The sequence below is a fragment of the Canis lupus genome, chromosome 24 (genome assembly GCF_011100685.1).
Source record: "Canis lupus familiaris isolate Mischka breed German Shepherd chromosome 24, alternate assembly UU_Cfam_GSD_1.0, whole genome shotgun sequence".
Lineage (NCBI taxonomy): Eukaryota > Metazoa > Chordata > Mammalia > Carnivora > Canidae > Canis > Canis lupus.
Window position 1 is genome coordinate 3,473,502 of NC_049245.1, and position 12,248 is coordinate 3,485,749.

The following is a 12,248-nucleotide window of genomic DNA, read 5'->3' on the forward strand; positions in this document are numbered from 1 at the left end:
TGCTCCTCAAAGCAGAGGGGAAAAATCCCCTGACTTCTTCCTTCTTCCTGTATCTAATCTCCTGCCAGTATCTATTGTTGGCCAAACACCAGAGAGGGTCAGTGAGCAGCCAGGGCTACCACATGGCCATTCCTTGTGGAGAAGAACACAGTTGGGGAAGCAGGAGACTTAATTGCTTTAGGATGGAGTTTCAACAGGAAGGTGTGTTAGATCCAAGGCAGTTGAGAGTATTTGCAAAATGTCTTTGCCATGATTTCAATTTTGATCTAAACAGGGAAATAAAGGCCAGAGGGGGCTCTAGAAAACCTGCATTCAACTGGTTACTAGGGGGAGGTTTTCTCATACCTCTGCTTCCTACTTAGGGTATGTGTTTAGCTCCAGAAGTTCTCCAGGATAAGCTTGGCACACCTTCCAGGATCATCATTTTGGGGAGAAAATTTGGGTGAAGACATTTTGATTCTTCTTAAATAGGTACTGTGACATGTCACTTCTACATTAAAATAAGATGAACTGTTTCTGTTTTTTTCACTGATATGTCCCTCATACTTAGGACAGAGCCTAAGACCTAGCAGATAGTCAATGAATATTTGTTAAATGAATGAATAAACGCATATATGAAGGAGCAGAATGCAAAATTTCCATAGATTATCAAGATAAATTGAAGGATTCCAGAGAAGACTCTTTGGTGGTGGTGGTTCTGCTTTGATCTCCTGTCTAGACTGTGGGGTGGGGGTGAGGGGAATGAGGATCACTATCATTTACCTGTGGGGGCACTTGAGTCAGAAGACCTGACTTAGGTAAGGGATTGCTATGAGCCCCCACTGACCTCCCCAAACCAGTGTGCCCACTAAATGCTGCTAGCATTCTTTACCACACCAATAGCATATGCTTTTGACCTACATACGCAGCTCCATACTCACACCAAACTCAGACTCCCCTCTTCTCTGCTAGATTGACTGGCCCCATCCCTCTCTCATCCACTGCTGGCTTCTGCTCATCTCCTGAACTGGCAAATCTGAGGGCACAGGTTGTAAGTCAAGCTATTATATAACCGGAGAAAAAAGTTCTTTTCTCCAAAGATATATATATATATATATATATATATAGAGAGAGAGAGAGAGAGAGAGAGAGAGAGAGAGAACACATAGATAGATAGATAGATAGATAGATAGATAGATAGATAGATAGATAGATGATAGATAGGAGAGAGAGGGAAAGTGAGAGAAAGAGAGGTCTTCCAAGTCTCTATTCCATGGGGGAGGAACCCCTATTGCTGTTTCCAGAGTCTTAGAAAGTTAGCAGCAGCACAGACTTTGGGGCTCTTCTGAACTGGGTTGAGAGCCCAGAATACCACTGATTTGGAGTTAGAGCATTCTCATCTGTAAAATGGGGATGCTCTCCTTTACAGAGCTGTTGTTACAGGTGACCCTGTACTGCGAGCATGCAGCGTGGTGCCTGCAGCATGGCGAGGACTCTGTCAACGTTAGTGCTCATCAAACCTTTGACACTCCTTCCAGGGACAGGCAGGGTCTACTTCTCTTCCCCTTGGATATAGGCAGGTGAAACAGTCTCTCTCTCACTCTTCCTCTCTTTCCCCCTCACTCTTAGAACCGGGTCACCCTGCCAAGATGAAGTGTTCTGGACAAAATCTCAGCTGCAGCTGATCTAGCATCAAAAGCCAGACATGGGGATGAAGATGACTCCAGCTCCACCCACAGTCTGACTTCAGCCCCATAAGGGACCTCAAGTGAGAACTGCCCGGCTGGCCCCCCTCAAAACCCTAGGACCAGAGATAAAATAATGAATAAATAAATCATTCATGTTTTAGGCTGCTAAGTTTGGGGTGGCTTGTCCCTCAGCAATAGGTCCTCTGAACTGGTAGAAAACAAGAGCCAAAACCTGTAGCTAGAAATCCCCCTGCCGCCATCTCTCAGACCCGAAGTCCCCGGGGAGGTGAGCAGGGCAGGTGAGCAGGGAGCAGGTGATTGCTCTCCACAAGTGGGAGTGAAGCTCCTGGGGACTGACTTACGCAGCAGGTGAGTCTGAAAGGCTTGGTGGGCGTGGTGAAGCAAGCGCTCTGAATGGGGTCCGGGTACCTGCCGTCGTTCCACTGAGCCAGGAGCGCGTCTCGGTGGATGGTCACCCCCACGGCTCTGAGCGCGTCCTCCACCGCGCTTTCCACTGAGTAGTTGTTGATGCAGGTGACGGTGGAAGTGGGCGGGGGCTGTACCAGGTGGATGTAGGAGCCCCTCACACCGACGTTTAAGAGTGTCTCCACTGTGGTGTAAGTGTCAATTGTATTCCCATAGACAATTATATTCCCTGGAACAGGGGGTAAATGCTGAGATACACGGTTGAAAAAACAAACAAACAAAACCCAACACCCAACAACCTTCTTAGTCAAATGCTAATAATGCCAAATTGTTCCCTATAACCTCCTCCTCCTTTCAGCTGCTGGAAGCCAGCAGTGTTACCTAGCAACGATGACCAAAAGATAATTTAGTAAAGAATTGGCACAAAACATCCCACAAAGTAAGTCAAGTACTTTTAATACAGAAATAGGACATTCATCTACTGGCCTGTAATTTGAAAGTTGAAATTATGCTCAATGGAACCATCTGGAATAAAACATTTTATCTTGTTTCGGTTCCCTAGTCATTACACTTAAGGAAAAAAAAAATACTAAAGTTTGCAGTATCTGCAAATTTTTCCTAAGCGATGAAAAAAGGACACTGGTTTAAAAAAAAAAAAACACACCAACAAACCCACATAGTCATGGCTGTGATGGTACAGATGTTTTAAGTATTTAAGTGTTGAACTGGGTTGATTTCAAAGAACTCCTTCCCTTTTTGAGAACTAAAGACTAGAACATTCTACCTTTCAAAGGATAATTTTATGAAGATTCATAATCTGATTTTTAGAAGTAAGGTGTCAAGACTAGGCAAAAGGGACTGCAGGGTATTCTTTCAGTCATAAGAATGAAATCGCAACATAATCTTGAAAAATTTCCCTGTGTAAGAGCATTTAGATGGTAACAATCTAAACTACATATTTATATTTTAAAAAATACTACAGAGGTAATTACATATGTTATTCCACTAATTTCATCAGTTTTAAGATCAAACTATCAAATGAGTGAAATGTATTACATGCTATGTATATGCTATTTTGAATTGGCATTTTTACCTTTTTACAAAGGAACTGCTGTAGACTCACTTGTCGGGCAACATGTAACAATTTTACGACAAAATGATTCATTGAAAATCTTTTTTTCCTCATTTATGAAATCGTATTAAGATAAATTTTACAAGGCAAAATAAATGGTAAGTGTATTTATTCAATTTGGTTGGATAAAAGATGCAAAAATCTATTTCCATCCAAAACTGAAAGAATGTAATGGCTTGTCTTACTTGCTTAGAGAAAAGAAGGAACTAGGATAACTTTCAGATTGCTTCTTTGAGGGTAACAGCATCTAGAAAGTTCTCCCATACTGCCTGTTGCTCAAACACGGAATGACAAGAAGGCATAGAAGCCAGGGAGTGGGGTCCTTTCTTCCTGTCTTCACTTAGATCCTCTAATTTTGTGGCTATGATTCCTTCTATTCAGATGCTCTAATGCAACATTCCTCGGTGGGCTGCATTTTCCTTGGCTGAAAGAGCCAACATTTTGCTTAAATTATTGAGGCTTCCACCTGCTGTGAAACATGAATATTAGCTGTCTGGCACAACAAAGAATCAGCCTGCCAGGAAAGCCAAAACTTGAACCTGAAACTGTCAAAGGTTCGAGGTCTTCTGCCCTTTTAAAATAAGCATGTCAAAACAACATTCATTTTCAGAGAAACAAATTTGAGTGTTTAGGCCTCCACACAACTCAGATTTGAATATTTTTTCAGTCTCTTTATGTTAGGTTTTAGTAACTATACTGTGAGATGGGCTTTTTTCATTATAGGCTCAGGGGACCCAGGGCCATGCAATGTTGCTGGATACTGTCTAGCAAGGATTGCCCACAGATTGTAAGCAGCTGAAGAAGACAATGTTTTTCACTTGCACATCTGCAGGCTGGCTGACGTCAGCCCAACCAGCTCCACATTGTGGTTGGTATCAGGTTTGCACCATGTATCTTGCATCCTCCTTGGACCAAGAGATACCTGAGGCACGTTCTATTTATGGAAAGGTGCAGGAGGACAGGAGGGCAAGAGCAACGTCTCACTTTTCAAGCCTCTCCTTGCAGTGGGTCCACTAACATTCCACTGAGCAAAGCAAGTCACACGGCCATCCACACGATCAAAGGAGTGAGGTGCATACTCTGCCCACTGTAGGAGGGGAAAGGGTGTGGATATTTGCCAAACAATAGTCCAAACTATTACAGTCATACTGGTCATAGTAAATAAATGCTTATGTAATGCCATCTAAAAGTTTTCATTGAAACGTGTTTTATAAAATTACTTACATATATTCCTCTCAATACCCACAGAATATAGTAGAGTCTCATTTTAATATAATTTTGTACAACATAAATAAAAATACATCACAGGTCAAACCACATCCCTTCACAAATATAACAAAACCCCATGTGACAGAGTCAGCTTTGCCAGTTCCATCTCTTGCCTTTCAAATGCTTGCACTTTTGGGGTACCTGGCTGACTCAGTCAGCAGAGTACACAAATCTTGTTCTCAGGGTTGTGGGTTCGAGCATCACATTAGGTGTAGAGATTACTTTAAAAAGTAAAATCTTTAAATATTTGCACTCTCAGGGGGATTATTCTTTCCAAGATATTTGTGCAATTGTGAGATCTTTCTATATCATTTTTCACTCTACTTTGTAAAGAATTTTTAGAGTCCACTCATGTTTATCTTGTGACTCCTACACACCAGGCACAAAGCCAGGCACTTTGCTACACCATCTATTATTGCATTATTACTTTCATCATCATCAGTAATAATAGCATAAGGTATAGAGTTGTGAATCTCTATGTTGTAACCCTGAAACTAATGTAACATTTTGTGTATCAATTGTACTCAAACAAGAAAAACAATAACATTTAGAGCTGTTACCAATAACACTGGCTTCACTCAAATGCCTGGCAAATAATTTTTTTTCTATGTAAAGTATGAATATTTATTTCAGGCTTTAGATCCCAATCGATTTCAAAAAACAAAATCTGATCTTTTCTCCTTAGAGTAGCTGAGGCCCCCTGTGTTAGGATGATTTCCTGGAGGCTGAAGGGGCTCTGTGCCCTTAGAGAACACATTTTATCAGGCTTATAGCACAAAGTCCCTGACGCCCACTGTATCCCAGCCTTAAGAAGGGAAAGGAAATAAAATTCACCACCATGGGGCTGATTGAATGCACACACACTAATGTAAATGAGCAGCTAAACCTTGGCAAATTTTTTTAAAAATGTTTGTTTTGTGGGGGTTTTATATATATTTTTTCCATTTTCTTTTGCTACTCAGCATATGCAGCATTTGTGAACTCATTGGAAAATGAGTTCCCAGCTTTAAACACATTAAATGTCTCGATGAAAGACTATTTAATTCTTCAAGAATCTAAAAACAGACCAAACGTGTTTTGCTGTGAACACTCTGTAGAGACGAAGTGAGGCAAGAGTTTGGGTTTAAAGAAGGAAAAAAAAAAATCAATATAGTGATGGAAGGATAAAGAATGCAAGAATTCAGACATTCTGTGGAGGATTACTTTCTCTCTATTAAGAGGTCCATAAAAAGAAGCAAACTGAGATCCATAAGGAGAGTCAGGAGGAGCCATGTTTGTTTTTCCCACCCCCAGTGATAGGTTTTTTGCTGAGGGGCCACCGCTAGGTCCCCACTTGCTCCCCTCCCTTTGGCCTGAGTCGGCAGGGCAGTATGGGGCACTGAAGGACTCCTCATTCCCAGAATCATCATCATCATAGCAGTCGGCATCTTCCTCCTCATCTTCATCATCGATGTCACCCTCGTACAAGTTGTCATAAAGCAAATCTGAGCTGTTGTCATTGGAAGGCACTTTAGTTTTGATGCAGTATTCCACCAGGCTAGTGGGGACCTTCACTCCATCTTTTTCTGCTTCGGCTTTAGTGGCTGAAACCTGTTTCCTAATGATTTCAGCATATTCTCTGTCTTTTCCTTTACTGTCCCTCCATTTCCTGAACATAACCAAAGCATCCACATTGGCTGGGGAGAAGGTGTTGGGCTCATTGAGCAATGAGATTACATTTAACAGAATAGTCCTGACATTCTGAGTAGGATTCCACCTTTCAGAGGGCAGTTCTCCACTCTGTGGGTCATCTACAGGTGGATGAAGAATCGAAATGCATACATCTCCATTCTCATAAATGTTGGGGTGCCACATTTGGTCAAGAATCTGAAGGTAGGTGGTGAATATGGGTAGTCAATAGGAAATTTAATGTGTGCCTTGAAGTAGCCGCCTTCGTAGAGGGTGTTGGGGGGTCTGAAGATGGCAACCTCCCAGTTGTAGAGGTAGGACTCATCCACCAGGGTGATCCGGCAGCCCTCCACCGGCTCCTCCTGCAGGGATTTCAGCTCGAGAATCAGGGCCTTCTGCGAGCTGGTCATCTGCTGCTGGGCCATCGTAGCGGCACGGGGCTGGAGCCCCAGTCCTCTTGCACCGGCCCGGCCGGACGAGGCCCCTCCCCTGAGCTCGCCCTCCGCCGGGCCGCACCGGGCCCCTGTCTTCACACACCACGCGGGCCGGACCAGGCCCCAGACGGCCCGTGGGCCGGCCTGGGTCCTCCTCACACATGACGCGGGCCAGGCCTTTTTCCTCACACTCGGCAAATAATTTTTTGATAAGCTAACAGCAAAAAGATAACCATGGAAATCATTCATAGGCTAAGCAAAGTCTTATATTTTGGGGCCTCCCCCAGAATAAAACTAGTAGACAAAGATTTTGATTTTTAATTTATTTCAGGACAAAACAACCTAGACACAAAAATATGGTTACTTATATTTGTCAAAATAATTTTCTAGCACAGATGGGATAGAACAAGTACTTTCGAAGCCCTTGGGTCAAGACCTTACTACAGCCTGTGGTTGTGCCTTGATCTAAGCAGACATTCCAGCCTCCAGCCAGGTGAAGCCCCAGGACGCCCATGGTAGTCTTGTCTCTACCTTTCTTCCCTGCCTTCATCACATCCCTGTCTACATGCCTAAGATTATCTGTGAGATGACTTCAAGTTTGCCCTGCCTGCCATGTTATCCCTGGAACCTTGCATAGTACCTAGCCTACTATGGGTGTAATAAAATGTTTCCTGACTGCACACATAGATGAATGTTTGAGGTTTTATCATACAGTTGACCGTAAGTTAATTGGGCTTTAATTTTTGCGGCCAGATTTTCCTACTACATATTTCTACTTGGTATTCACTATAATGTTGGCGCTACTTCATCCAACCATAAGATAAGCTGTATACCTGAGATTTTTAAGACAGAAGCATGTTCCCCTTCACAATGTTAGATTTGGTTATTAGGTTTCCAATTAAGGCCCACAAAATCCTACCTAATCCTAAATGTAACCAAAATTGCGTGTGCCTACCACACAATGGCATGAAGTAATACTTCTGCCATATTGGTACGCGCTTAAACCCAAGGAAATGAGAATGATTTATGAGAAAGTTAACCCTTGTATAACTATCATGTTGTGACAGTTGGGTCAATTTTTAGCTGAATCAAAGAAAGAAGATGGGGAAAAAGGAAATGTAGAGAGAAAACAGAGGGGGCAGAGAGACAGAAGAACAGAGAAAGCCTTGGAGATACAGATTTCTTCAACCACTGGGTAGGTGAGAAGAGAGTTTAAAAGTAGGTGAAACAAAGTGGTTTCCAGGCTGAGGGGAGAGGATGGGTGAACTCAGCCATGAATAGTAACAGAAGAAAGGGCTTTGCCTCAGGGAGATATTGGGTCTGACAGCTTTATCATAGCCAGAATGTATGAGATAAGATGCGGTAGATGGGGTTCTGTGGGTGCTGAACACCCTGACAACTGAACAGACAGGGTGAGCCAGCCCCCGGTTATGTGGGACCCCTGATACATATTCATGTATGGCATGCTTTTAACGCCAGACAACTTTAGTTAGCCAAAGATTTACTTTAATCGACATATTTCCATGATGTAGGTTCTTTATGACTCATGGAGTCTCTGCAAATGGTTATAAGGAGGGTAACACATTGCAGGGCCCTCCTTCACATAACTGGGATATCATATATATTCTTTTGACTTTTCTACACATAGATGATGCAAATAGAGTGGGAAAGCTGGGGACTTCCCCTGCTTATCAGTTTTATGCTAGAAAATCTCGGCACTGTCTTCTCCAAAGCTCAGTTAATCTAAGGATAAGAAATGACCTGTTTTTGCACTTGATCGGATAGGTGACAGAGGTACCACAGTGGGCTACCCTGCTTTGAAATGGCAAACGGTAACTGATGATTAGAGCAGTCTGGGTGAATTTTCAATAAACGGTAATAGAATACAATCAGAGCAGTTTTTATGGTAGGCCAATCTTGGTTGCTCCTTTTAGGGAATAAATTATGCATTACTAAGATTACAGATCTGAAATGGGAAGCAGATCACAAGGAAGGCATCATTACAGAGAGGACCATATGAAAGCTCCAGAAATGAAGGTTGGCAAGGGGAGCACTCACTCATTCCCTCATGGCTAACCTGCAGCAACCCTCCTGGTGAAATGTGCAAGGCAGCTGCCAACAGGAGAGAGGGGTTTCAGTGTTGACAGCCCAACTGGGGAGAAGGGGGGGCAGTGAGGTCTCAAATCACCCTCTGCAAGCTGTCAATTCTCCATCTCAGATCAAAAAAGCACTAAGATTTGTCATTTAAAATGTTGGCAGAAATGGAAAGGTGATCTTCTTGCTTTTTGATACGTGCTCTTTGAAGATATAAATGAAAACACTAGCAACTTTGATTGTGACCACCAAAGTAAGGCAAAGACCCTCTAACATTTCAACTATCATAATGGACCCAGATTTAGGAGGTTCTTCAATTTATCTTAATCAGAGGGGAAATGAGGCCAGTTCCATCATCCCAGTTCCTGGAGGAGATAAATAAGTTTCAGAGGCTACAAAATTTACTAATATTTATTTATTTTTTAAAAGATTTATTTATTCATTTGAGAGACTGTGCAGAGCAGGGAGGAGCAGAGAGAGAAGGAGAGAATCTCAAGCAGACTCCCCGCTGAGATCTGAGCCTAGTGTGGGGCTTGATGTGGGGCTCAATCTCATGATGATGAGATCATGACCTGAGCTGAAATCAAGAGTTGGACACTTAACCAACTGAGCCAGCCAAGCACCCCCAAAATTTACTATTATTTGAAAGTACCAGGACACCTGGGTGGCTCAGCGGTTTAGCACCTGCCTTTGGCCCAGGGTGTGATCCTGGAGTCCCGAGATCAAGTCCCACATCAGGCTCCCTACATGGAGCCTGCTTCTCCCTCTGCCTATCTCTCTGTGTCTCTCATGAATAAATAAATAAAAGATTTAAAAATAAATAAAAGTACCATGGCTTTAGAGAAATGAAATGCTTAAGGTGACCTCCCTGTTAAGTTCAAAAAACAAAATATGGTTTCAAATTTTTTAGATATGGATTTGCTCTAAGAGTGATGGAACAACCTTTAAATAATTTTTTAGTAGATGCTAAAAAAGTATTTTATTCTTTTGAATTGAGTGCTTTAATTTTAACCCCCTAGAAAGTATGTATTTCACTATCATGCTCAATACTCTAAAGATGAAGGATTCTCCAGGATGAAAACCATCTAGTGAAATGAAGAAAAGGAAGGGATTTCTGGATTTGGTAGTCCGGCCATGAAATCACACCTCAATGTATGATGCAGTCTGTAGAAGAAATCAATCCAAAATTTATGCACATTGATATTAATATGAATTTTTCTTCCTAGTTAGTATATGTTTAAGGCCAGATAAAACAAAAACTATATGCTATATTTTATAATTTATGTATTTTAATTATGTCTATGTATATTTATATATTCCATTGGATTTTAATGAAGAATTATATTTCCTTTTTTCCACTTCAAAAGAGACATAGAGTAATTATCTATGACCTCATTCATCCTCAGAACAGGCCCAAGAGATATGTTTTACTATGCTCTCCAGAAAACTAAGGACAGATTGGCTAAGGATCTAGCTCCAGGTCACACAGCAAGTAGGTGGTTCAGCAGAACTCAGACCTGCCGAGTCTGGTTTCAGAGTGCTAATACAACTACACTATATTTGCAAATGGACATGTAACATATTTCTAATTGGCATTTAATCTATATAATTAACTTTAGCAAATAACTAGATAATGAAAGAATTTAAAATAGATATCATAGAATATTAGTAAATTATGAAATAAACATTCATGTAAAAAACATATAATGTCTATAAATAGATGAGAGAATGTTTTTATTTTTTATTAGTCAAAGCATAAGATTTCCATGACCCAAGCCTGACCTGTCTCATTTTGCTCTGCCAAATAAAAAGGGAAGATCATATTCAATATAACATAACAAAGCCTTTGCTCGGTGATTCATGCATTGGAATTTTAATGTTATACTTTTCCTAACAAACATGCTTTTAATAAGGCAGTAAACTGTATTTAGCTAAAGATGAAAATAATTGATCCATTTTGGGCCATTAAGGGCGTTTTATTTATTTATTTTTTTTACTTTACTTTCATCTTACTTTTCATTTTCATGGAAAGTACAGAGGTAATAGCAGATGAATTTCAATTAGTTTCAATTAATGCCATAAACTGTTGTAATGTATTAGGTTGCTGGGTTCCATCTGAAACCCCTGGCGGAAACCTGCAGGTTTTGTTTGCAGTTGAAAGCAGCATTTGAGCTGGTGATGTCACCTATTCTCAACAACACTGGAGCAGTTCTAATAGTTTAGGATAATTTACATCTATAAACCTATCCAACTCTAGAGCCCAGAAAACAATTTCCTTCAGACTGGGCTAATTCCATCACAGATCAACCATTTCTCCTTTGGAAGTGGAGGCAGGCAGGATAAAGCAACCTATGGATGGGGGGTGCTGCGGGCAGTGGGGATGCTGTATCTGTAGTTTCAATGGGTAGAAATTCCAGAGCTGACCTCTCCTACTTACCATCCATTGCTTCTGCTACCCAGCATTCACCTGTCTTTCTAGAACAATCCCTTTACCATCCTCAACAAACAAGCCCCACCCCTCATGTCCTGGTACTTCAACCAAGTCAAGCCTGGTGTGTCCCAGGATCCGATGTGGGATTCCAGGATGGACATGTGACCCAGTCACAGCCACTGAGACACAGGAGATTTTTTTTCTCCGACTTTTGTAGGAAGGGTCCTGTTGTCAGCCCTCTCTCGCCAGCCCCACCCTGAACTATTGAGAAAGGAGGAGATGAGCACCCAGGGAGCAAAAGCCAACTATCATGAAAGATGTCCACATTCTTCCCTGTGTCATTACAGTGACAAGAAGAGGAAGCAAGAGCTGGCAGGCGGAGCGATGGCAGTGTGTACAAGAGTGCAGTCCTGCTGGTTCTTCATGAAGTGCCAGGATTCTAGTTTCTAGCTTCAGGTCCCATCATCCCATAACTGATCTGAATATGAGCTAGAAGTGGCGGCAGCAGCCCTCACCTGCATGCACGGCCCACCCACCTTCAGCGGGCTACACAGTCTTCTCCCACCTGTTCCTTCTGGATGGCTTTCTCTCTACCCGATGGGTGCCACAGACAGGAGGTTCACCTTCCTCAAGTGCTGTCATGTGCACTGGTTATCCCCCTTCACTAGCTCCCTAACCTCTAAAAAAGTAATCAGTTAAACCAGCTGGGCCCTGCTGTCCTCCACCTGCTGCCCTCTAAGGGTCTGTCCGGGACAATTCCCACTCCCCCAGCTTGTCTCTCTGTTTAGTTACCCTGCTGTTCTTTAAGGCTGAACTCAGTCCTCTTTCTCCAAACTGCTGTTCTAGGGCTCTCGTGAAGGACCCTGTGTCTCACTACAGCTGGGTCGATCCCTGGTATACGCGGATCTCCCATTTTTTGTGTAGACTGTGTCCTAGACTGTGCTATTATCAGGGGCTGAGACTACACTCTGGGTAACCCTCAGTGCAGGGCAACAACTTCGTGGCACCTAGCAGTAGTAACGATAATGCAGATGGCAGCCTGTATTACTGAACTCTTACTATGTGTGGCACACTGTCCTGAGTTGGGCATGAAATATAGTCCTCACAGCAACCCATATGAGGAAGAT

At 42.3% G+C, this 12,248-nt stretch overlaps 2 protein-coding genes across 12 annotated transcripts in view; both read right to left on the reverse strand.

The window, feature by feature from the left end:
* The window catches only part of CFAP61 (cilia and flagella associated protein 61), a 275,980-nt gene that overhangs the window by 69,634 nt on the left and 194,098 nt on the right, over window positions 1-12,248 (reverse strand). For all 11 annotated transcript variants that reach the window (XM_038571435.1, XM_038571437.1, XM_038571436.1 and 8 more), the window contains one exon: window positions 2,030-2,322. In XM_038571435.1, coding sequence (XP_038427363.1) covers window positions 2,030-2,322 — 293 coding nt within the window. The remainder of the gene's footprint in view (window positions 1-2,029; window positions 2,323-12,248) is intronic.
* LOC119877458 (ubiquitin-conjugating enzyme E2 R2-like) lies at window positions 4,040-6,587 on the reverse strand. Its single transcript, XM_038571388.1, is given in 3 exon segments — window positions 4,040-4,159; window positions 5,698-6,350; window positions 6,353-6,587. Coding segments are annotated over 3 exon segments (1,008 nt in total).